The following is a 23,117-nucleotide window of genomic DNA, read 5'->3' as shown; positions in this document are numbered from 1 at the left end:
CCGGGAGCAGAGAAGCCTCAGAGGGGATCTGAGCAGTGCTGAGCAAGAGCTAAAGGGCCGCGGGGGGCAAGAGGCTGGGGCCAGACTCTGCTCAGTGGTGCCAGGGACAGGACAAGGGGCAACGGGCACCAACTGGAACCCAGGAGGTGCCACCTGAGCAGGAGGAGAAACTTCTCTGCTGGGAGGGTGGCAGAGCCTGGCCCAGGCTGCCCAGAGAGGCTGTGGAGTCTCCTGCTCTGGAGAGATCCCAAACCCTCCTGGCTGTGACCCTGGGCAGGGTTGTGGGGGGCCAGAGGAGCAGGAGGAGTTGCCCTTTCTGGGAGAGGGCAGCTGGAGTCAGGAGGACATGGGCACCATGGCTGTGGGCATCTGCTGCAGGGTGCCTGGGCTGGGTGACACAGAGGACGAGGCTTCTTCCAGGCAGCTGGAGATGTGCACAGGCTCTGTCCTCTTCAAACACATCCCCCAGTTCTAGTTCCAGTCCTGAGATCCCCTGATCATTGCAGGAGTTTCAGAATCATCCTGAAAGTTCTGCCCTTTGGATGGGGAACTCAGGAGATGGAGCAGCACTGGTACAGGAATGGATTTGGGTGAGTTGGTTAATAAGGGCACCTCTGCCAGCATGCAGGTGGAGGAGTTTGGAGGGTTCCTTGATTCAGAAACAGAGTACCAGCAGAAACAGTCCTAAGATCTGAAGGCACTGTAAGATACCTTTGGAAGGGTTAATCAGTGTCCTGTGAGGACACACTGATGGCTTTAGTCACCTGGCTGTTTTTGTGGAAATGAACTCAAAGCTGGACTCTCTTTTGAGAGAGGATTAATGTCTTTTGAAGAGAAAAGGGAGAGAGGGGCTGAGACTGCAGCCTAAGGAGGTTGGACTGATCAGGTAAGATCAGCTGAGGTGGCAGAGGAGGTCCAGGCCAGCTTCAGCTGTAGTCAGGTCTTACTTATTTTACACATAGGGAGTGCCAACATACTCCTTGGAGAAAGCTGTTTAAGGGAAAAGACAGAAACAAAGTAAGATAGCTGAGATCTCAACCTTGTTGTTAACTTTATAGCCTTTTTGTAGCTTGGAGTAGATGTCTGAGGTGTTTAGTTTTCTCCCTTTTAGTGTCTTCAAAGAGCAGTTAGAAGGTCCAGGATGTCAGGGAAGTGATGGCCCTTGCTCTTCACAGCTCTCCCTGCAGCTGGAGCTCTAGGAGAGTCTGCCTGTCCTCTGCAGGAGGAACCTCTGGAAGGTACTCTGGGTCTGCTTTAGAGAAAGAGCAGGTTGTGTTTCAGGTACTTCTCAGCCTGGGAAAGGTTGAGAGCCTCTGACCTCACCGTGGAGGGAGGGCTGTTCCTGGAAGATGGTGTCTGCACATCCACTCTGTGTGTGGGAGGGGAAACAGGAGTTATTTCATCACTCCCTGGTGCCTCCATCTGTCACTGACGTGAGACCTTGTCACTCCTTCAGGGCCACGAGCCAATATTTACTTGGAATCATTCTGCCCATCCCACTTCCCAAGTGCCAGTTGTCCTAGTGTTCAATGCCCATCTTGTCTCCTCTGAGAAGTATTCCAGAGTCCTTCTAGAGCTCTTCCAACACTCGTGATGTATCTTCCCCATCATCCTGCTTTCCAGGACAGTACAAGTTATCTGTCCATTCAGTTTGTTACTAGAACTTCAGTTCTGTTTCTCCTTTTCTGTGACTGGAACTTCCTTGGTGGTTTATCAGCCCTCACCACTGGTGCTGTTTATGGTCAGGGAGAATGACTCAGGACGTTTCTGTCTAGCAACAAGTTGCTCAGAATCCCAGCAGCTTTTGCCCATGTTTATGCACCTTCCTTTGGCCCTGTGCACCCCTAAACCAACGTGCAACCACCAAACCAATGCTCAGCCACCTTACTGCTGACAGGGGGGTCACGCTGAGATCAGCACACTGTGTCTGTTGTGGACTGCAGGTTCTCTGACTCCTGCCTCTGTCACTGTGGCAGATTTGGGAGGCAGGGATGGGGGATGCAGCACTAAGCTGGAGGAACTGCTGCTGACATCAGCCATGCTGTGCTCTAACCCTGCAAGCCACCTCCTGTGTTCCTGGGGACTTAATTCCCTCATAATTTAACCCAGCAAGCCTCCTTCTGTGCTCCTGGGGACTTAATTCCCTCCAAACTCCATCCTTATCCTTCCTGCTGCTGACGGGAGCGATACACCTCAGATGGTGCTGGATGGGCTTCTCCATCCTTTCCACAGAGAGAAATTCATTTTCTCTTGACAGTGACTCCCCAAACATGCCATCTGCTCTGATAGCACAGCAGCTTCATTAACCTAAACGAGATGAAATGACTCTGCATGTTATCCCTGCCCTCTGTGGCACACTCAGGGCATCGTGCAGCTTCTCCCTTGGCCATCAGTCCCTGTTTGCAGAGTGAAATACCCACCTGGGCATCAGGGTTAAAACAGAGCAGGAAAAACTGAAAGCAGCTAACCAAGAGCAGCAGAGGGGAAAAAATGGAGGTATTTTACAGCAAACAAATGTGATTGAATGGCAGAAATGACCAGATGACTGTGGCGTGGGGCAGCTGAGGGCTGTGGGAGGGACCCAGGGTGGGCTCTGTCTCTGCATGCTCCGTAATCCTGCCAGGAATGGTGATGGTGGTTGGACACTAACTCTTCCAGCATCACCAGTGGTTTAATGGTAGGGTTGGGGCAGATGTTAGCAGTTTCTGGAGGGCATTTCTGCATTTCCTTCCTGGGCCCCAGGTGTTTCTGCTGGTTGCTGCTCTGGGCTGAGCTCACTGACCAGGTCACTCTTCTCTCCACAGCGAGGGCCGGGGGAAGCTGACGGTGTTTTCAGTGAAAGCCATGTTAGCAACCATGTGTGGTGGTAAAATCCTGGACAAACTCAGATGTAAGTATTGCCAAGCAGGTGGAACCATTCTGTGACATGTTCTGTCCCCATTACTGGGCACACGTTTCACTGTCTGCAGTTCTGAACACCACCTTTTGGTCTGTTCAGCGTTCTTCATGCAGCAGGGGAGCTTCCTCGCTGAATGTTTTTGTTACCCATGCCATCTGCTGGCCACCAACCATACTGATGTCTTACTGAGTAGGCTTTGCAAGCACACTTGTGTGTTCTGAGTTCCTTGGGTGCTTCTTTAAATGTAAAACTTCAGGTCTGGTTTTTCTGAGAGCAATCTCGTTGCCATTTTCCCCATTTTGAGGAACTCAGGGGGGCTTCTGTGTATCTCCTGCTTCATCTGAGACACTCTGCATCTTCTCATTCTGTAATTCCAGCTTCTTATTTTTTTATCTCTTTTTTTTATTGTCCTTTCATCCATCTGACTTCTTTTTTTTCTTGTTTCCATAAGCCTCCTCCTGTATCAGCAGAGATATCCATAAACATCAGTTTTGTCCTGTAGTGCTAATTCTTGTTCTTCCCTCTTAGTAGCAGAGGGAGCTGCTGTCTGGGGTGTTTTTTCTTTGCACTCCCACCCTGAAAAGCTGGGAAGTTACTCTAACTGTCAGGGTCAGATTTTACTCCTCAGGTCTTATGATTTGCAGCTCACCCTAAATCCCCTTTACAGAGGTTATCTTGTAATGATTCATTCCTCCTGAGCTCTAAATAATAATCTAATTCTCTAGACTTTCTTTAATAAATAATTCTTTAGACTTTTCTACATCATTAAGCTTCTTTATTGTATTTGCTTTAAAACTAGCAACATAAAATCCTATAGCCTGCCTGGCAAGGTCTGAAAAATAGGTGGTGAGAAATCATTGCAGGCCTGTGTTAATGCTGAGTCTGCACGTGCTGCAGCAGCAGGAGCTGCCACCTTTTGTTGTCTGGTAGCAACTGTAAAACACTGATCAAAACCAAAGCTGCAGGTGGATAAAGGTCAGTGTGAGCAAAGGGGACAGGGGTGTATCAGGGCAGCTGAGGCTTCCTCAGTGTTTTTAACCAGTGGATTACCTCTGTAAAATGGGCAAGGTCAAATACTGGGGGAAAAAGAGGAAGGCATTGTCTCCTCAGTAAAGGATGACCTTGGTATCTAACCAGGAGAAGGTCTGAGGAGGTCACAGTAGATGAGCTGAGGCAGAAGGAGGAGCATTATTGCTGGAGTCAGTTCTGAAACACACCAAGAAACTGCCAGCAGGACCTTGTGGTGGGGAAGGGGATTCAGCACTGGAGACCAGTTACAGAACCAGTAACCTTGTGATGCTTTCAGAACCTGGGTAAGGTTGTGGAAGTTCCAGTACTGCTCAAGTTGCTGATGCAGAAGGTGGCTAGTTAAGATGCTTGCACCTCCAGCACACCTCGTGGTAGTCCCACTTAACTGGTGTGCCTAGCCTTAAAACCTGAAATGTGTGTGCAGTGCCCCAGTCTCTGTCTTTTCATAGTGTTTGCTTTTCCTCATAGCATTTGAAGCTTCCTTGTTCTTTTTACTGATTTTTTTGCCCCCATAATTTTCTTTATAACACCTCCTAGCTGATGTTTGAAGGTGTTGGAGGAAGGGCTGCAGACTGCTGTCACTGAGCAGTGCTGCTTCCTGCAGCTTTGTCATCCTCATGTTGTGCTTTTTCCTTCTTCTTCCCTGTCTGTCAGCTGCCCCTTACTGTGCACTGTCCTTCTGGGATCTTTCCTCCAGCATCTGCTGTCCCTTTTTTCTCAGAGCACTTCTCTCTGGCCGTGGAACATCATTGTCAAAGAGGATGTGACTTTGTAGTTGATGTGGGTTTCTTTTTCACTTTCTTTTTAATTCCTTTTTAAACTGAGTTCCTCTCCTTGTCCTTTCAGTGTGTCACTCACAGGGGCTTCCTCCCTTCTCATGGACCCACCTCAGCACTAGTCTCTAAAATGCTCAGGGTTGGACCAAGGCAGAGTCTTGGTGCCTGATGAGGAGACTTGTCCAGGAAAAGGGGATTTGGGCTACTTGGAATGGAGATTTTAGGAAATCTGTGCCAGAGGGAAAAGCTCTCTGGGAACCAGGGTAGGATTAGGCTGCTGGCTTTGCAGAGAAGGTGATAGGGAGGATTGCTGTGGGATGTGGGAGGAAATCAGGATAGCAGGTTCTGGTAAAGCTTCTGAGGGCAGAGAGAGAGCAAGTGGTCGTGGGGTTAGCAGAGTAAGCTGAGTATCCCCAGAACTGAAGAAAACAGCTGCCCTGGTAACTGCTGGTTACCTGTCTGTCTGAAAACTTCCTCATGGGCAAGGGCAGGAGAGGGGAGGAGCAAACACCCAGTGAAGTTTGGGAGGGCAGGGATGGGGACCTGCAGGCCTGGAGACTTGTCACAGGTTCTGGCCAAGCTGTGAGTAATAAAGGGTAGAAGTAGTTGACACAAGGATAAGTGAGATTTTATTGTTTGGGGAAACAGCCTTTGTGGAGGGATGCCTTAAAAAACCACAAGAGTTCATAAAAGGAGGCAAAAAGAAAAAGAACATATGTTCTGGCTTATACAGACTTCGTGGATTTCTGCAAGGAATCAAGAAGGTGCTTTATCAAATGCTTAAAGATATTTAAGGCTGATGAATGGTGAGGCCTTTGCAGGGGTAGGAGGTTGGCTAAAGGAACCAAAAAAGAGCAATAAAGATCCTTTTTGGACGTGGAGGTTGGTGGGTAGTGCTGAACTAAACTGTTTTTAACACTGTGGGAAATGATCTGGAAAAAGCAGTGAAAGGTGATGATTTGATGCAAAGGAAGTGGAGGTTGTGAACACTGAAGCAGACTGGGGAGTTGTTGGGTCCTCTGGGAATGCTGAGAAAGCCTGAAATAAAACGTGGGTGGAAGCCAGTGTGAATATCCCTAACCTGGCCCATGCTGGAGGATGAGTGTGAGCCTGGTGAGATGCACAGAAAGGGGAGAGCTCCTGGAGCTGTACTGCTGTGAGGATGTTGATGCTCTCTTTAGTGACAGCTAAAAACCACATGAAATGTTCCAGAAGGGAAGGACATGGAGAAGAAAGTGAAGAGGCAAAGGCACCATTAGATCCGTGGTGTCTGAGCTTTGAATGGACACTGCTCTGCTACCCCCACCCAGAACTCTGCCCTCCCCTCTTCTGAGGACACCAGAGGCCATCAAAGGTGGAGAAAGCTTTCTGCAGAGAGAACAAATAGAGCAGGATTCTGCAACTGGAAAGAAAAGTGATGGTGAAAGGAAACTTCACAAGAAGGGCTGTGCAGGGCTGTGCCAGGCTGCCCAGGGCAGTGGTGGAGTCCCCACCCCTGGAGGGGTTCCCAAGCCGTGGAGATGTGGGGTGAGGGACACGGGGCAGTGGGGACCTGGCAGGGCTGGGGGGGGTTGGACTGCAGGATCTGGAAGGTCTCTTCCAACCAGAAGGACTGTGTGGTTCTGTGACAGTGCTCTGTACAACCATGTGTTGGTGGGGAGCAGAAACCAGCTCTTCCCTTCCCCTTCCAGTACAAGAACTAGAGGGCAGTAACTGGAGCTGGCAGTGACAGATGGAAGCCCCAGACCCCAGGACTTCTTTAAACCTCACCAAAGGCTGGTGTCAGTGTCAGACACTCACACCACTCGGTTACTCCTTGAACCAGGTTCTCCAAAGGCAAATTCACCCAGGGTTGCTGAAGGCAAAGCTCCTCTCAGTGAGTGGAGGAATGTTCTGGGGAACGTGCTCGAGCCATCTGGTGTTGGATAAACAGACTTTTGATCTGATCTGCCTCAGCTGTTCTCAGATTCCTTATTTCTTCTGGTCCTTATGAATTTACTGCCATGGGTTTTTCCCTTTCCTGTCTTCCCCACCTGTCTCTCTGATTTCTGACCCATTTCATCACTCAGCTTCTTCTGTTTCCAGTTCACTTATTCCCCTGATACCCCCCAGCTCCTGAGCCACCTCTGCTCCCTTCCCTAAGCAGCTGCTCAGCTCCAGCCCAGCTGGAACATGAACCTTGCTGCAAATCCTGGAAGCTGTAAATCCGTTTTGTTCCCTCTTCTCATAATTTATATGAGTGATAGTGACTTGCTCTCTGTAGTTGCATCTGGACAGGGTTTTTTTTCCAGTTCTGAAGCTGTGAACAAATGGAGTGTGCTCCAGTCCACACACTGACAGCACAGACCAGGTGGAAGGTGCCCGTGGTACCTCTTGGCTGCCTCTGGAGAGGACTGTCCCCTGTGCCATGGTGCTCCTTGTGGAGAGCTTCACGTGGGGTGCAGGGTCAGGGCTGTGAATCCAGCCAGCTGCTGTGCCCTGGTTCTTGTCATCGCTTTTTAAGCCCCATAAATGCCATCTAAAATGTCCAATTTTGTGGATTCAGATGACTTCAGTTTGGCATTCCCTGTGAAGTAATTAGTGCTTCCTCCCCTGTCATCTCTGCGAGACAATTGCAAACAGAACTTCAGGCCAATCGAGGCTCCTTCCTGCTGCCTGTCAGGGCTGACTTCTCTGACAACCTGCTTGACCCATGTGCTGCTCCCTCCCCTCACTGGCTCCTTTTCCCTCTTGCCATCTGGCTCTGATAAGCCTTCAGTCCACCCTAAAAATTCATACAGTGGGGTAAGCTGACAAAAAAGTTAACCTGCTGTAGACCACAGAATCATGGAATGGGTTGGGCTGGAAGAGACCTTCAAGATCATCCAGTTTCCCCTCTTGCCATCTGGCTCTGATAAGCCTTCAGTCCACCCTAAAAATTCATACAGTGAGGTAAGCTGAAGAGCAGGTTTCACACAAAAAAGCTCCTTTTCCCCTCTTGCCATCTGGCTCTGATAAGCCTTCAGTCCACCCTAAAAATTCATACAGTGGGGTAAGCTGACAAAAAAGTTAACCTGCTGTAGACCACAGAATTATGGAATGGTTTGGGTTGGAAGGGACCTTCAGGATCATCCAGTCCCAACCCCTGCCATGGGCAGGGACACCTCCCACCAGAGCAGGTTGCTCCAAGCCCCATCCAGCCTGGGCTTGAACAGCTCCAGGGATGGAGCATCCACAGCTTCCCTGGGCAGCCTGGGCCAGTTCTCACCACCCTCACCTTCCTCCTTTCTCATCTATATCTCCTTCTTCCAGTTCGAAGCCATTCCCCCTCATCCTGTCACTACCAGCCCTTGTACAAAGTCCCTCCCCAGGTTTCTTGTAGGCCCCCTTCAGATACTGGGAGGCTGCAAGAAGTTCTCCCTGGAGGTGAATTAGCCTGATTGTGGGGTTTGATTGTGAGGAGAGGTTATTTAGGTGTTGGCAGGAGTGGGGGTAAAAGGGGAGTTATTTGGTTTGGGCCTAATCAGTGGCACAAAGTAGTAGTAGTAATAGTGATGTGTGGTTTGTGGTGGTATCACAACACGTGTACAATGTGGATCCCTCCAGTGACTGGCCTTAGTTGCTCATCTATCCAGTAAGAGGTTCTTGCAGCCTCTTAGATCCTCTGGTCTCTGCAGTATCTGTCCCAGACTTTCAAGCTCTCTGGTACCTAACTTTGAAACTCTAATGAGTGAATTTTCCTCTAAAGGATGCTGGTGGCCACCAGAGCACACTGCTGGCTCATGTTCAGCTTACCAGCTCAAAACCCACAAGGACCTTTCCAGCAGAGCTGCTCCCACCTTGGGTCACCATCAGAGTCTTTCCCTTCCCACAGGCAGGACTTTGGTCCTTCTGAACTTCCTACAGTTCCTGCCAGCCCATTCCTCCAGCCAGTCCAGGTCCTGCTGCATGGCTGCCCTGGCCCTCAGGGCCCTCAGCTGGCATCACCCTCCCAGCTTGGCATCACCTGCAGACTGGCACCTCTCCCAGGCCACTGATAGACCTGGTGAGCAGGATGCATCCCAGGACAGGTTCCAGCAATTGTCCACTTGTGACTGGGCCCTACACAGAACTTGACCCGTGATCCACTTTGTCTGAGACATCCCAGGCTGGGCCCTGGGGTGCTGTGGGGAAACACAGGGTGTATTCTTTCTGCTTTGCCCAGGTGGAGGGGAGCAGCACCTCCAAGCCCAGACATCTCCTCCCAGGAGGCAGTTGGGGTGGCCAGGTGGGGTTTAGCCTCGGGAGGTCCATGCTGATGGATCCCACTCTGTTTCTTCCCAGTCCACTTTCTTTCCTGTTTTCCAAATCCTGTTCTGGAATTGCTCCATGATTTGCTCCAAGATTTGCTCCATGGGTTTCCCAGGGACCAAAGTGGGGCCAGCTGGCCTGTGTGTCCCTGGGTGGCCCTTCTGGCCTTAATACCTTGGATTGATGCCCAAAAACCTGCACACACACACACACACACAAAGCACAGTCAAACCAATTCATCTGTTAAATTCATTCCCTTGGCTTTTACTGATATCAAACCTAGTACTTGACAAGTATTTTATGAGTGTATATGATAAAAATCAATGGCTTCAGAGGAGCTGTGGGACATGGGCTAGAGTCAGGGTGGGGACCCTGGAAAAGAAGGGTGCCAGGTTTTTGTTGCTTTGGCTTTAACTTCTTCAGAGTGATGGTAGAACCTCGAGCTGAAGCTGGGCAGAGCACTGGGAGGGTGCCTGTGCTGGGAAACTCAGTCTGGCTGGTTTGGGCAGCTGAAGAGAGGCTGGGGGGGACTGCTGGGCTGCTTCAACAAGTGATGCTCCAAGCTCTGTTCCTCCTGTAAAAGTTCCACTGCAACCTCTGGCAGAACAGAACCAGTGAGTTGCACAAGGACCACTTCATGTTGGTACTTTGGGGACTGAGGGGTGTTCTTTGTGCTTCTCCACTTTTTTATCCTCTCTGGTTTTAAAAAAAAAACTGTTTCTAGCACAGTAGCATAGAACCATAATGTTCTAAGAGAACTAAATTACAAACCTTGTCATCAGGAGACAATGAGCCTGTTGTAGCCCTGAGGAGAGCTCTTGAGAAATTACACTGACAGCCTCTGTTTGGCTGGAGGGTTTCTCTTGGAGGGTCATTTACTGCCCTTTTGTACTTAGATGCCCTACTAATCGTTATCTTTTCCAGTTTCTCTGGTAATTTCCCATGTGGAAGTTCCCCATAAGTAAATGAATTTAACTTGACTTTGACTACAAACTCACTTTTTTTAATGACTGCAAGATATAGGTTAGTGGAGTCTGGCTTTTTACTTTCCCCTTGATATAGCCTGTTCTCTTTTCTCATTTTCAATTTATCTCCACAGCTTTAATTACTGTCTCTTTAAAATCATTTAAATCTTGCCTGCTGCTCAGTTCAGGTTAATGGGCTGGGAATACCCAGATTATTTCTGGCCTTTTTTAAATACAGGTCCTGTCACGTTCCAGCCTGTTCTGCCAGTCCCACCCTGACAGGTTTATTTCTAGAGCTTCAGGGTTTTGTGGCACATGTGCCAGCCCTGGCGTGGTTCTGATCTGGAAGGGGTTAGGATTCTGGAAGTTTGCCTCTCTAATTAGTTTTAATTGTTCCATGCTTTTCATTTGTGTGCATTTTGATCCTGACTTCCCTTCCACGTACAATTTTCAGGTTAAATTTAATTTTTCTGCTTGGCTTCATTTTCTAAAATGCAGCATTCTCCTCAAGCCCCATTTCTATGATTTTTTCCCCCATTATTCCTGGGGTTTATAAGATTATTCCACAAGGGCTTCAGACCTTCACTTAAAGCTCCTCTGTTCAGGCAGTGATAGGAATCCCAGACAGCTCTATCAGCCTTAATTAACTCAGGTACTGTGGGCTGCTGCATTCAGGGGACAGGAACAATGCTCCAGTTTACCAGCAATGTGCCTGTCTGGAACAGGTTGGGGTTTTTAATGGACTGACTTTTGATCACTTAAGCTTATTTTCAGTCAGCATACCCCTGTTGGTGTTTAATTACTGGTGGTGCCTTAAATAACCTCATAGATGATTCATTGTCTGTCTCTGAAGAATTCTGGTATCTGTCACATCTTGGAAGATTTTAGGTCACACTAATATTAGTGCTCTTACTACAGAGATCTTTTTTGTGGGGTAATTTAACTCTGCAAGTATTTCTGAGACCAAATTTTGCTGTTTGAGAGATCTGCCTCTTCCAGAGAGATGTTTGATCCCAAGACAGTTCTGCTTCACCTGTAGGCAGCTGTCCTAATATTTTATATGACATCATTGTCTTATTGTGCTGTCTGCAAATCTTCTCCTGTATTTTTACCTTTCCTGAACCATGAGAGCTGGGAGCTGGGGGTTGGTGTATGTGGAACAGCTGGAGCTGAGCTTTGTGCACTGAGGGGATAGGGAGACTCCAGAGCAGGAGGCCAGGACACATCCTGCCACCCATGTGCCCACAGTCCCAGGATCCAGCGTGGTGGGGTCAGGAGGGACCTCTGGGGATCAGCTCATCCCACCCCTGCTCCAGCAGCTCACCCCCAGCAGGGTGCCCAGGGGCACAGCCAGGAGGGTTTGGGATCTCTCCAGAGCAGGAGCCTCCACAGCCTCTCTGGGCAGCCTGGGCCAGGCTCTGCCACCCTCCCAGCAGAGAAGTTTCTCCTCCTGCTCAGGTGGCACCTCCTGGGTTCCAGTTGGTGCCCGTTGCCCCTTGTCCTGTCCCTGGCACCACGGAGCAGAGTCTGGCCCCAGCCTCTTGCCCCCCGGGTCCGTTTAGCTCTTGCTCAGCACTGCTCAGATCGCCTCTGAGGCTTCTCTGCTCCCGCTCAGCAGCCCCAGGGCTCTCAGCCTGGCCTGGCACAGAGAGGCTCCAGCCCCTCAGCAGCTTCCCAGCCTCTGCTGGGCTCTCTTCAGCAGCCTCTGGGCTCTCTGGAACTGGGGAGCCCAGAGCTGGCCCCAGTACTCCAGAGGTGGCCTCACTAGCTAGGAGCATGGCATGGGAGCAGAAATACCCCCCAAACTGCCCTCCTCCCTTGTGTGACCAGCCTCCCTCCCTCCTTTCTCCATAGATACACAGGATTGCTGAACATCTTCCTCAATCCTCTTTTTGGTTTCAGAAATATTTCAGCCCCACAGCAGTAATTCAGAAGCATAACTTCTCTCATCACAGACGTTCCAAGGATAGAAGTTCCTGTTTTAGCTCTTCAGCTTGTGCATCATCTGTGGTACAACACGAGCTCAGATCTCCCCCATCCACTCAGCTGCAGGGCTCGGGGGGTTCAGCCTTGTTGGTGGAGCTCCTCACAGCCCCTCCTGACTTTCTTCTGATGCTCTCTTAATTAAATTCAACCCCCCTGCAGGGACAGGGACATCTGCAGCTAGAGCAGGGTGCTCAGAGCTCATCCAACCTCCCCTGGGATGGTGCCAGGGATGGGGCAGCGACCACCTCTCTGGGCAGCCTGGGCCAGGGGCTCAACACCCCCAGTGTCAACAGTTTCTTCCTTCCAGTTTTGCCTGTTTTGCCTTTGTGATTCTCACAATTTCTACATTCCAGGAGCCTTCACAGAGAGTGGAGGCTTGGTGTTGTTTTATTTTGAAGGTGCACCCATGAAGATGTGATGTTCTGTGACTCTTGGGACACCTCTTAGTCTCTCCCTTCTCCCTGTCACAGCTAAGGCACTGGCAGAATCTCTTCTCAAGACTGGGTGAGACAGGGTGGAGGAAAGGGAAGATTTCTATCACAGCATATTCAAATACATTCATGTACACATTTTATCTTGCTAGCAAGTGATAACAAATTAAGATTAAACCAAAACAGCTTCTTAGGCTTTGGATGGGTTGAAATACTCTTTTTATTTTGCTGTAGCAAGCACGTATTTACCGTGGGGTTTTATTATGTTTTCTTACAGATATTTTCTCTCAGATATCAGATTCCAACGGGCTAATGATCTTTACCAAGTTTGACCAGCTGCTGAGGGAGGTGCTGAAGCTCCCCACGGCCGTGTTTGAGGGACCTTCCTTCGGCTACACGGAGCACTCCCTCCGGACCTGTTTCCCCCAGCAGGTGAGAGCTTCCCAGGCTGGACCTGGCCTCCTCCTGGCCTCCTCCTGGAGAGGGCTTTCCTGGGGCTGGGGGGGTGTGCTGGGATCCCCTCTGGATAACCCCAGGGCTTTTAAACCACTCTGGATAATTCAGCTTGGTGCGTCGAGGTTGGCAGCAGGTGAAGGGCTTTGCAGGGCTGTGGTTTGTTCCCCCTCCCTGGGCACTTCTGCTCCCTGTCAGAACAGCAGCACGGGTCACCTGGTTCTTTTTTAAAACACAAAACACATGGGTTTTACTGTTTTCCCATGATTTTTTTATTTTTTAAGCCTTCTGAGTGTGTTAAGAGTATTCATTTCCACAAATCACTTGCAAGTTGCTTGGGTCTGTACAAAAGCAAAACATTCTGTGCACACAGTTTATTTTTAAATGTTTCACTCTTGTGCTGACTGTTTGGCTGGTTTTTTTCCCAAATATTTCCATTACATGTAAAATTTGGTGTAGATGTTGAAATAATGATGTCGAAAGAGCTTTTTCATTCCTTATACATTTTAGTTGTAACTTAATTCTTCCAAGGATTTGTTTCTAATTAGAGATAATGTAAATAGTGGAAATAATCCTTAAATCAACTATAAATATGAACCTACATCATCTCAGACCTAAAATGAAATGTTTCAGCTCTGGTCATGATTATGATATGAAGTGTTTCTGAAGTCTCTAGAATTTATAGTCACTTCTGCCCAGCTGAATTAGCAGTTGGTGCATTTGCAGCACAGGGCAGTGGGGAGCAGCCCCTGGTGCAGGACCAACGAGGGCTCCAGCTCGTCTGGGAGCTGCTGAGGATGGAGTTTTGTGTCACCAACAGTGAGATGAATGTCTGACAATTTCTGTCTCACTGCTGGCTGAGGTGTCCCCAGCTGTGCCACCCCTCCTGTGAAGGCACTGCCAGCCCTGGCTGCATGGAACCTCAGTGAGGGGACTGGGGGGTCACCCCCTAAGCTCCACGTGCTCTCTCCACTCTCTGCAGAGGGAGTAGGGGGGATCTTTGGGGTTTCAGAAGCCTGTGCTGTGGAAGTGCCCCTTTCCCTCTTGCCCATGAGGAGAGGCTGCAGTAGCCAGCTGGGCTTGCACTGGCCCAAGCTTCCAAAGGTGTTTGGTGCAAATCTCACCATGGTAACCAAGGGAGGGATAACAGCTGCCCATGAATATGAGCCAGTGTGTGCCAAGGAGGCCACCAGCATCCTGGCTTGGGTCAGCACTGGTGTGGCCAGCAGGAGCAGGGCAGGAATTGTCCCCCTGGACCGGGCACTGGGGAGGCTGCACCTCGAATCCTGGGGTCAGTTTTGGGCCCCTCCTTCCCAGAAGGACCTGGAGGGGCTGGAGCGTGGCCAGAGAAGGGCAACGGAGCTGCGGGGGAAGGGTCTAGAGCCCAAGTGTGGGGAGGAGCAGCTGAGGGAGCTGGGGGTGCTGAGCCTGGAGCCTCAAGGTTCCCCAGGGGAGGTTTCAGTTGTCCCTGAGGAACAATTTCTTGCCCTGGAGGGTTGCCCAGGGCTGGGCCAGGCTGCCCAGGGCAGTGGCGGAGTCCCCACCCCTGGAGGGGGTTCCAAGCTGTGGAGAGGTGGTGCTGAGTGACCTGTTTTAGCAGTGGGCTGGGTAGAGTGAGGTTGATGGTTGGACTTGATGATCTTAAGAGTCTTTTCCAACTAAACCAATTCTGTATTTGCATGATTTGCATGTGCCTTGACTACAGCTTGGCTTAGCACTCTTTGACTTTGGCTCCCATGACCAGTAAAGAGAATTCTTCATATTGATTCACTTTTAGAAATTCTTTTGCTCTCTCTTTATTCAGCAAACCAAAACCCCTCATGTGAGGCCAAGTTTGTGGAGAGTGGTTGATGTTTTTTTAATTAATCCAGATCCACACTGTACCCTGAGACAGTTCTTTCATTTATTTGAAAACATTGAAACCAAGAGGTCCTGGAAAGTAGGTGGATAATCTATCTTAGATTTAATTCCATTTTCTGATGGCTCCCTGATCTGAAAATGAGCTTCCCAGCAGTATTTCTGTGCTGTTCTCCTTTTACAGCCTATTATTTTGCTGAAATCCTCCCCAGATGGTGTGGGGAGAGCTGTGAGGTTTCACACTTTGGCATTTCCCTGTGGCACAGCAGCTTCACCTGGAGGAGTCAGGCAGAGTGCTGGGACCTGCCCTGTGCTCTGAGGCCAGCTGGAATGGGCTAACCACACCCATGCTGCCAGACTCCCTCAGGCAGGGGGCTTACATGGGAGGTGTTTATGAAGGATCTCTCCTGGCTGATATTAACACCCAGCCTGGAGGCTGGAGTGGGGAGGGAGAGCGAGTGGTCAGGGCAGCTCAGGCTGAGTGCCATGGGAGCACCTCCAGGGGTGGGTTCCAGCACCAGGAACGTCACTGGCTGTCACTGGAGCTGCCAGGAGACAAATCCTTCCTGGCCAGCTGTGGGTCCTGGCTCCCCTTGGGGTCCTGCTCCTGGGAGCTGCTATTTTGGGTGCCAGAGGCCAGTCGTGTGCTGCTGCCCAGGGGGAGGGCAGATGGGCAGAGGAGAGTCAGGGGCTGTGATCTCCACAGCTGGCTTCCATTGCTTGGGTCACAGATGGAACAGTTCAGACTCGTTGCCCACGCAAAGTGGAGTTTATTGGCCAGAGCCACGTTCTCTGTGATGGCTTCCAGGTGTCCAGAGAGCTTCCAGCAAGGGTCCACTGTTCCAGCTCAAGTGGAGGCTCCCACAGATGTAAGATACCTTGTCAGGCTTGGCTCAAGGCTTCTGTTTACTGGCTACAGTGCATCTGTTTGTCACAGATGTGGTATCACCATGATGTCCTCTGACAGCTCAGGACCTTCTCACTGCTCAAAGGGAGCCTTTCTTCTTGGCCTTTGAGGAACACCCTTGTCTGTAGGAGCAGGCAGCTCTTTGCCAAGTTCTAGGAGCCTCTGAAGATCTAGTCCAGGCCCCTTGCCATGGGCAAGGACATCTTCAGCTACATCAGGCTGCTTAGAGCCCCATCCAACCTGCCCTTGAGTGCTTCCAGTGATGGAACATCCACGGCTTCTCTGGGCAACCTGGGCCACCCCATCATAAAAAATAAAATTCTTCCTCATGTCCAATCTCAATCTCCCCTCTCCCACTTTAACAACCTGGCCTCTTGTCCTGTCCCAACAGCCCCTGCTCCAAAGTCCCCCCCAGGTTTCTGGCAGGCCCCTGGCAGTCCTGGCAGCCCCCAGCAGGTCTCCCCAGCTGGAGCCTTCTCCTCTGGGGCTGCCCCAGCCCAACTCTCTCCTGCTGGGCTCCCAGCAGAGGGGTTCCCCCCTCGGGGCATTGCTGGGGCTCCTCTGGCCCCGCTCCAGCAGCTCCCTGGCTCTGCTGTGCTGAGGACTCCAGAGCTGCCCCAGCACTGCAGGGGGGTCTCCCAGAGCTGGCAGAGGGGCAGGATCCCCTCCCTGCCCTGTGCCCACGCTGCTGGGGGGCAGCCCAGGCTGGGGGGGCTCCTGCCCAGCTCCTCCCCCCCAGCACCCCCAGGACCTTCTCCCCAGGGCTGCTCTCCAGCCTGGGTTGACACCAGAGCTTGTCCTGGCCCATATGCAGGACCTTGATCTCTCTGAAGTTCACCTGGACCCACCTCTCCAGCCTGCCCAGGTCCCTCTGGATGGATCCCACCCCTCAGCTGTGTCAGCTGCAGCACTCAGCTTGGTGTCATGTGCCAGCCTGCTGGTGGTGCCCTGTCCCCCTGTCCATGCCACTTGGGCATTGGGCCAGTGACTCTGGATGTGCCCATCCAGCCAGTTCTTTACCTGTCCAACATCAAACTCATATCTGCCCAATTTAGTGGCCAGAATGTTGTGGTGGACTGGGTGAAAGACCTTGGAGGAGTCCATGGACCCCAAGAGAGAGGAGAGCAGGTTAAATGTGTGTTGTTACTGGTAGCCCAGAGGCTGGCTTGGCTTTGGGGAGCAGGGCTGGGCTGCCAGGTGAGGTCACTGCTCCTTCCTGCCCAGGCTGTGTGTCTGGTGGCCTGTCTGGCAAAGAGGTTCTTGGACTCTCTCACAGGAGCAGTGAAGGGTTCAGGAAAAGCTTTTCATTTACTGAGCAGGGAGACTGGAACCAGGACCCCTTGGAGAAGCTGGGAAGAGTAAGATGGAATGTGTCCCAGAATTTTCATCAGTGGGGGCTGGGATGGGTAATTGGAGTTCCCTGTGACCCCCAGGGCAGTTACCTGCACAGGTACTGGGCAGGTACATTTACCTCTTGCCCTGGGCTGTCCTGAGCTGGTTTCCTCCCCCTTGGCCCACCTGTTTCTCTTTGCAGGAGACATTTTCTCCCACTCACTCCAATTTGAAACCTTAGCAAATACAACTCCTAATGTGCCTGACTTCCTTCTGAGGATTCCATTTCAATTTGGGGTTTATTGAGGGCTCTTTAAAACCTCCCCCAAGTTCTCCCCTGGCCTTTTTCTTTTCTTATTTTACCTTTAATAAAACCCACTGACTGGGTGAGGATTGGCTGTAGTTACTCTTTTGTGTGTCTGCTTTTTTCACTATGTTTGAAATATTGTTTTCTCCCCTGTTAATTGTGTTAATAACCTCCACTCACATTTGTTGGGATTCCTCTTCAAAATAAGAATCTTTAACTGCACCTCAGGACCCCATCCTGACTGGCCACAGGACCCCATCCTGACCGGCCAGTCATCCATTTCTTGGAGCTTTCTGTTTATCATTTATCTTTGTCTGATTGCCCTGTCTATGCCAACACCTTGTTCACAGTGTTCCTGTTTGCACAGTACAGATTGAAACTCCCTGAGCAAAGGTTTTTATCTCTTTACAGCCTATGAAACATTTCTGGTAGACAGAAATTGAGTCAGAGAGATTTTAAGGCTGAAGTAGGTTTTGGCCTATATAAATTTGGATTTTTTCTTCTAATTCAATTGTATTTCTCCTTCCTTTGCAGAAAAAGATCACTCTAAACATGTTTTTGGACACGTTGATGGCTGACCCACCTCCTCAGTGCCTTGTGTGGCTGCCTCTCATGCACAGACTTGCCCACGTTGAAAATGGTGAGTGGGATGTTTGCTCGTGTGGGACATCTGGGCAGGGCAGGAGTTCTGCTCAGCACCCACAGGCACGCTGTCCTTCCTCCCACCACAGAGCTCTCCAGGCCTTCAGCCCCACCACTGGAGCCCTCTCAGTCCCAGAGCATCAAGCCCAGGCTTTTGCTGGAGCAGAAAGTGTTCCAGGCTTCTGGGGTGAAGCCTGATTCTGTGGGAGATGAGCAGCAGCAACACAAAGCTAGATCAGTTTTGGAGTTCTAACACTGCCAGCAGCAGAAGAGGAAAAAAAAAGCAGCAGAAAAATGATATTCTCTAAATGTTGATGATTGTTCTGAAAGTTAAAAAGCTCCACTTGCACTGGGCTGTAACAGATGCTTTCAAGTGCTGACTCTCAAAGATCTTGGTACCTGTTCAAGTGTCTGCCTTGAGCAGCATTTGAGCAGAGCCACTTCAGGGCTCACTCTGGGAGGGGAGTGCTGAGCTCCTCTCACTGCCAGGCCTCTTCTCAGCTAAAATTTCCTGGTTTACTGTCTGTGGAAAGTATTTAAGGAGCACTAAGGGATGGAAAAGTCAAGGTTAATGGTGAAGGAGTCATCTGGCCAAGAGGGCTTTGTGGAGTTCAGGGGATTTCCTGCAGAAGATTGTGCAAGTGTAGGAAAACTATTTGTTTGGTTCAGTGGCCAAAAAGGTGCTGTGGTTTTAGCTTCCTCTGCAGTTCCACACACTGTAAGTGTCTGAAGTTTGGTATGTGAACCTGAAGGGGAAAAACCCAACCTTTGAATTCCTCACCCAGAGAGTAAACTTCATCTTTCATTTCCTTCTCCTCAGAACAGCATCATGTCATCATCCTTCAGCAGCCCTGCCCTGGTGGCTGCTGCCCCCTCTGCTCCATGCCCCCGGGGTCATCCAGGGTGTCCTGGCTTCCTCCTCCTGGGACACAGGTGGCTCAGCTCCAGACTCTCCCAGCTCTCCACAGCCCCAGCCTGGCCCCAGCAGTGTCCCTGGCTCCTGTTCCCCTCCCTGCCCCGTGGTGTTTGCACCCCAGAGGTGCTGAGTGGTGCTGTGGGTTTGATACTCTGCTTTTGCCCCAGGTTCCACTCTCTGCCCTTGGTGCTCTTGCAGAGCACATCTGCATGTTGGGAGGGGAATCTGCAGCTGTGCAGCAGGGACCAGGGTTGGAGCTGTGATGCCCAATGGGCCTTTTCTTCTTTATTGCAGCAGAGGAGAAGGTGAATTGCCCAATTGCTCCGTGTGTTTCCAGACACTTCCTGATAACTGTGGGTCTCATTGAAGTGGTTGAAAAGAATTTTGAGGGGAGCCATGTCATAGAGACTGTGGAGACACTGCTCCTGAGGAGGGGATCAAGGGCACCCTCAGCAAACTTGCAGACCAGTTTAGGCAGGGGTGTTGGTCTGCTTGAAGGTCAGGAGGCTCTACAGAGGCTGGAGTGATGAGCCAAAGCCAGTGAGGTGAGGTTCAACCAGGCCTGGGGCTGGGTCCTGACAACCCCCTGCAGCTCCAGGCTGGGGCAGAGGGGCTGGAAAGTGCCCCAGGGAAAGGCCCTGGGGGGTTGGTGGACAGGGGCTGGAGAGGAGGCAGCGTGTGCCTGGGTGGGGTAGAGACCTTCAAGAAGGCAACTTCAAGATGATATAGTTATAACCCTCCTGCCATGGGCAGGGACACCTCCCACCAGAGCAGGTTGCTCCAGGCCCCATCCAGCCTGGGCTTGAACACCTCCAGGGATGGAGCATCCACAGCTTCCCTGGGCAGCCTGGGCCAGGGGCTCAGCACCCTCACAGGGAAGAATTTCTTCCTCATTTCTAATCTAAATCTCCCCTCTTCCAGTTTGAACCATTCCCACTCGTCCTATTGCTACAAATTCTTGCACAAAGTCCCCCCCAGGTTTCTGGCAGGCCCCTGGCAGTCCTGGCAGCCCCCAGCAGGTCTCCCCAGCTGGAGCCTTCTCCTCTCAGCTGCCCCAGCCCAACTCTCTCCTGCTGGGCTCCCAGCAGAGGGGTTCCCCCCTCGGGGCATTGCTGGGGCTCCTCTGGCCCTGCTCCTTCTGGACCCATGTCCTTCTTGTGCTAACAACAGCAGAAACCACGTTTCAGAAAGAAGCTTCTGCAAAGACCTTTCAGTCCTGCTGCCCTGGCAGGTCCCTTCCTGCCTGTGGGGACGTGGGCAGCCTAAAGTCAGAATTTCTGTGTGACCTTTTCACAGAGCACAGGAAGATGTTGAGCTGCCACTCAGCTGAGGCTTTGCACAGCTCAGGCTGGCTCTTGGGAAACACTTGTGGTTTTTCATGCCCTGGTTAGAGCCCTCATCTGACTTGGCCCCATGGAGCTTGTCCCACGGGGGGGATCCTTTGAGCTTTTAAGCCCAGCACTCCTTCCCTGGTTAGAGCCCTCATCTGACTTGTCCCACGGGTGGTATCCTTTGAGCTTTTAAGCCCATCACTTCTCTGGATCCATGTTCTGTGGTGTGCTCCACCCTTGCTCTGTTTTGCAGGTCTCTAAGCTTCCCAGGGGTGTGCAGATTGTTTCACAGGGTTCTTTTCCATAGGCTGCTGTACAGCACCTGCCAGGTTGCTCCTCTTCACCACAGCCTGCTGCTGGCATGGCAGCTGCCCAGCAGATCCACGTGCTCCCTAGATCTCAGGCTGCAAAGCACCATTCCATCCACTGCACCCACCAGCCCCAAGCAGAACCTTGTGGCAGGGTGTCTTGTCTGCAGGGGTGCTCTGAGAACCACGTGGAAGAGAACAGCAGAGGGAAAGTTTGTCTGCAGAGTCATGGCAAGTTCCTCAACACGTTTCTCCTCCAACATTCATCTGTCTCAGGCAGGGTTTGAACAGTGGGGGTTTTTCCAGGTGCCCCCTGGAACATTTTCCTGTGGAAATACATAAACTGTTCACTTTCAGAAAAAGGAAAACAAAGAAGAAAAAGAAATAATAAAAAACAATCACAGGCACCCTCCCCAGACAAACCATCCAGCAGTGCAGCCCTGGCTGTGCTGGTGGGAGGTAATCTCCAGTGCTGATTGTCCCACTTTGGTCCTTACTGGTCATTCTGGGCACTTCTTTTCTGCAGTCCATGGAGTGCTCTCACCACTCTGCTCTGGAGAGATCCCAAACCCTCCTGGCTGTGCCCCTGGGCACCCTGCTGGGGGTGAGCTGCTGGAGCAGGGGTGGGATGGGATGATCCCCAGAGGTCCCTCCCAGCCCCACCACGCTGGGATTCTGTTCAGTGTGTTTACAAAAAATATGCATGACCTGGAATAAGGCCCTTTGCCCATTAGATCTTTCCATTTGGGCAGTTAACAGCTCTCTGGGCTCTTGCCAACGAGACCACATCCAAGTTACAGTCCTTTCATCTGCTCTGTATCTCCCACTGTCATGGGAGCAGCACAGGAGCCCAGGTTCCCAAGAGTTACTGAGGCCCCATGAAAAACTGATGGCATTTGATGCCTGTTTCCTGTTTTCAAGGTCAATTATTCTGTCAGGGAGAAACATGAGGTGGATTTGGTAAATGCTGGCCATGGCTTTTTGCTCTGTTGTTTTTCAGGTGCTATAGTGCTTTGCTCTATTGCCTGTTGTGGGACATCTTCTACCCCTTAAAATGACATGAGGAGCCAGTGGTTCCACGTGGGTGATCTCACACCCTTGTAAGGACCATAGTTACACTTCTGCTAATGACTCTTTTGAGTCCCCTGCCAGTTTTCTCACATTCTGTTTTCCTTTGTTCCTGAATATTTTAACCCTCGTGAATAACTTGTCCCTCTTTTCACTTCTGTAGACTTCCTTTTGGATTTTAGGTTATTAAGGAACTCTTGAGTCTTGCCCACGTTGGTCTTTTACTACTGTCAGCTCTTTCCTCTGCACTAAGGGAGTTTGTGCTTCATTCTTGAGCAGAACTTTAAGGAACTGACAATTCTCTTAACTCATTTTTCCTCTTGAATTGTCTCTTCTTGTAGCTTACCTACTAATTCTCATGAGTTTACTGAAATCTGCTGCACTGAAGTGTTGTCTCTCTTCCATTTCTTAAAATTCACAAAATTACTCTGTTGACATGTTAACTTGAGATCATTTGTCACCTTTTCCAGCCAGTTTTTCTCTGCTGTTTGATACAAATCTAGAAATCTCCTTTTTCATTGCTTCCTCTACCTGTTCTGTTAAAAAGGTCCCAGAGAAGCAGCATCTCTCTGGTTACTTTATTGCCTAAGTGAGAGTTGTGCCAACTCTCACTTAGAACAGCTAAGTCATAATTCTTATCACAGGTCAGAACTTCAGACTCTAATTATTTCTCTCCCCTCTTTCAGTAGTTTAGAACAGGCAGATTTCTCTCCTCTCTCCTCCTCTCTTCTCTTCTCCTCTCTTCTCCTCTCTTCTCCTCTCTTCTCCTCTCTTCTCCTCTCTTCTCCTCTCTTCTCCTCTCTTCTCCTCTCTTCTCCTCTCTTCTCCTCTTTTCTGGTTCTTGAGATGCAAGACTAGATTGGATGAGGCTCTGAGCAACCTGGCCTGCTGAGAGACGTCCCTGCCCATGGCAGGGGGGTTGGAACTCGATGATCTTGCAGGTCCCTTCCACCCCAAACCATTCCATGATTCTGTTCAGGTACAGATACACTGGGGGTCCCTTCAGTTTAAGGTAGAGAGGTGCCAGAGGGGCAGCTCCTGGTCGAGGAGGAGCAGGGGAGGTCCCTCACTGAGAGGTGGTTCTGAGCAGAAGGCCATGGTGGAGCTGTGGACTGCCCTGCTCTGGGAGGAGCTCTCTGGTGGCTCTGGGGCAAAGCCCCCTCCTCGGGCAGGACGGAGCCCGTGTGGCTGGGGGCACCCTGCCCTCCCTGCTGCTGCCTGGGGCCCAGTGCTGCTGGGCTGCCACGGGGACCTGTGGCTGTGGGCAGATCCGAGGTGGGTGTCCTGAGGAAGGGATGTTGGACTTGCCAGGAGCAGCTGCTGTGCTGCCATCAGCTCCAGTGCAGGGTCCCTCCCCCTGAGGCTGCCCTCTCTGCACCCCATCCGTGGCTGCCAGAGAACCCAGCTGCTTTGGTGGCTAAGGGCCTGGGTGGGGGGGTTGGAAACTCTACTGACGTTTGCTGCCGGAGGTTTCCCTGATGGGTGTTTTCTTTCTCTGCCCCCTCTCCCCAGTCTTCCACCCCGTGGAGTGCTCGTACTGCCGCAGCGAGAGCATGATGGGCTTCCGGTACCGCTGCCAGCAGTGCCACGGGTACCAGCTCTGCCAGAGCTGCTTCTGGCGCGGGCACGCCAGCGGCCCCC

At 51.0% G+C, this 23,117-nt stretch overlaps 1 protein-coding gene across 1 annotated transcript in view; it reads left to right on the top strand.

Moving 5' to 3' along the window:
• LOC103774696 (dystrobrevin beta) overlaps positions 1-23,111 on the top strand; it is a gene marked incomplete at its 3' end in the record, with an annotated part of 25,584 nt that extends 2,473 nt beyond the window's left edge. Inside the window, exons 2-5 of the mRNA XM_008942117.1 lie at positions 2,805-2,890; positions 12,633-12,787; positions 17,746-17,851; positions 22,989-23,111. Of these exons, the coding sequence (XP_008940365.1) occupies positions 2,805-2,890; positions 12,633-12,787; positions 17,746-17,851; positions 22,989-23,111 (470 nt within the window). The remainder of the gene's footprint in view (positions 1-2,804; positions 2,891-12,632; positions 12,788-17,745; positions 17,852-22,988) is intronic.
• Between the last annotated feature and the right edge of the window lie 6 nt (positions 23,112-23,117).

This window comes from Merops nubicus, unplaced genomic scaffold, assembly GCF_000691845.1.
Source record: "Merops nubicus isolate BGI_N331 unplaced genomic scaffold, ASM69184v1 scaffold3726, whole genome shotgun sequence".
Classification (NCBI taxonomy): Eukaryota; Metazoa; Chordata; class Aves; order Coraciiformes; family Meropidae; genus Merops; species Merops nubicus.
This window is presented reverse-complemented; position numbering and strand designations above follow the sequence as displayed.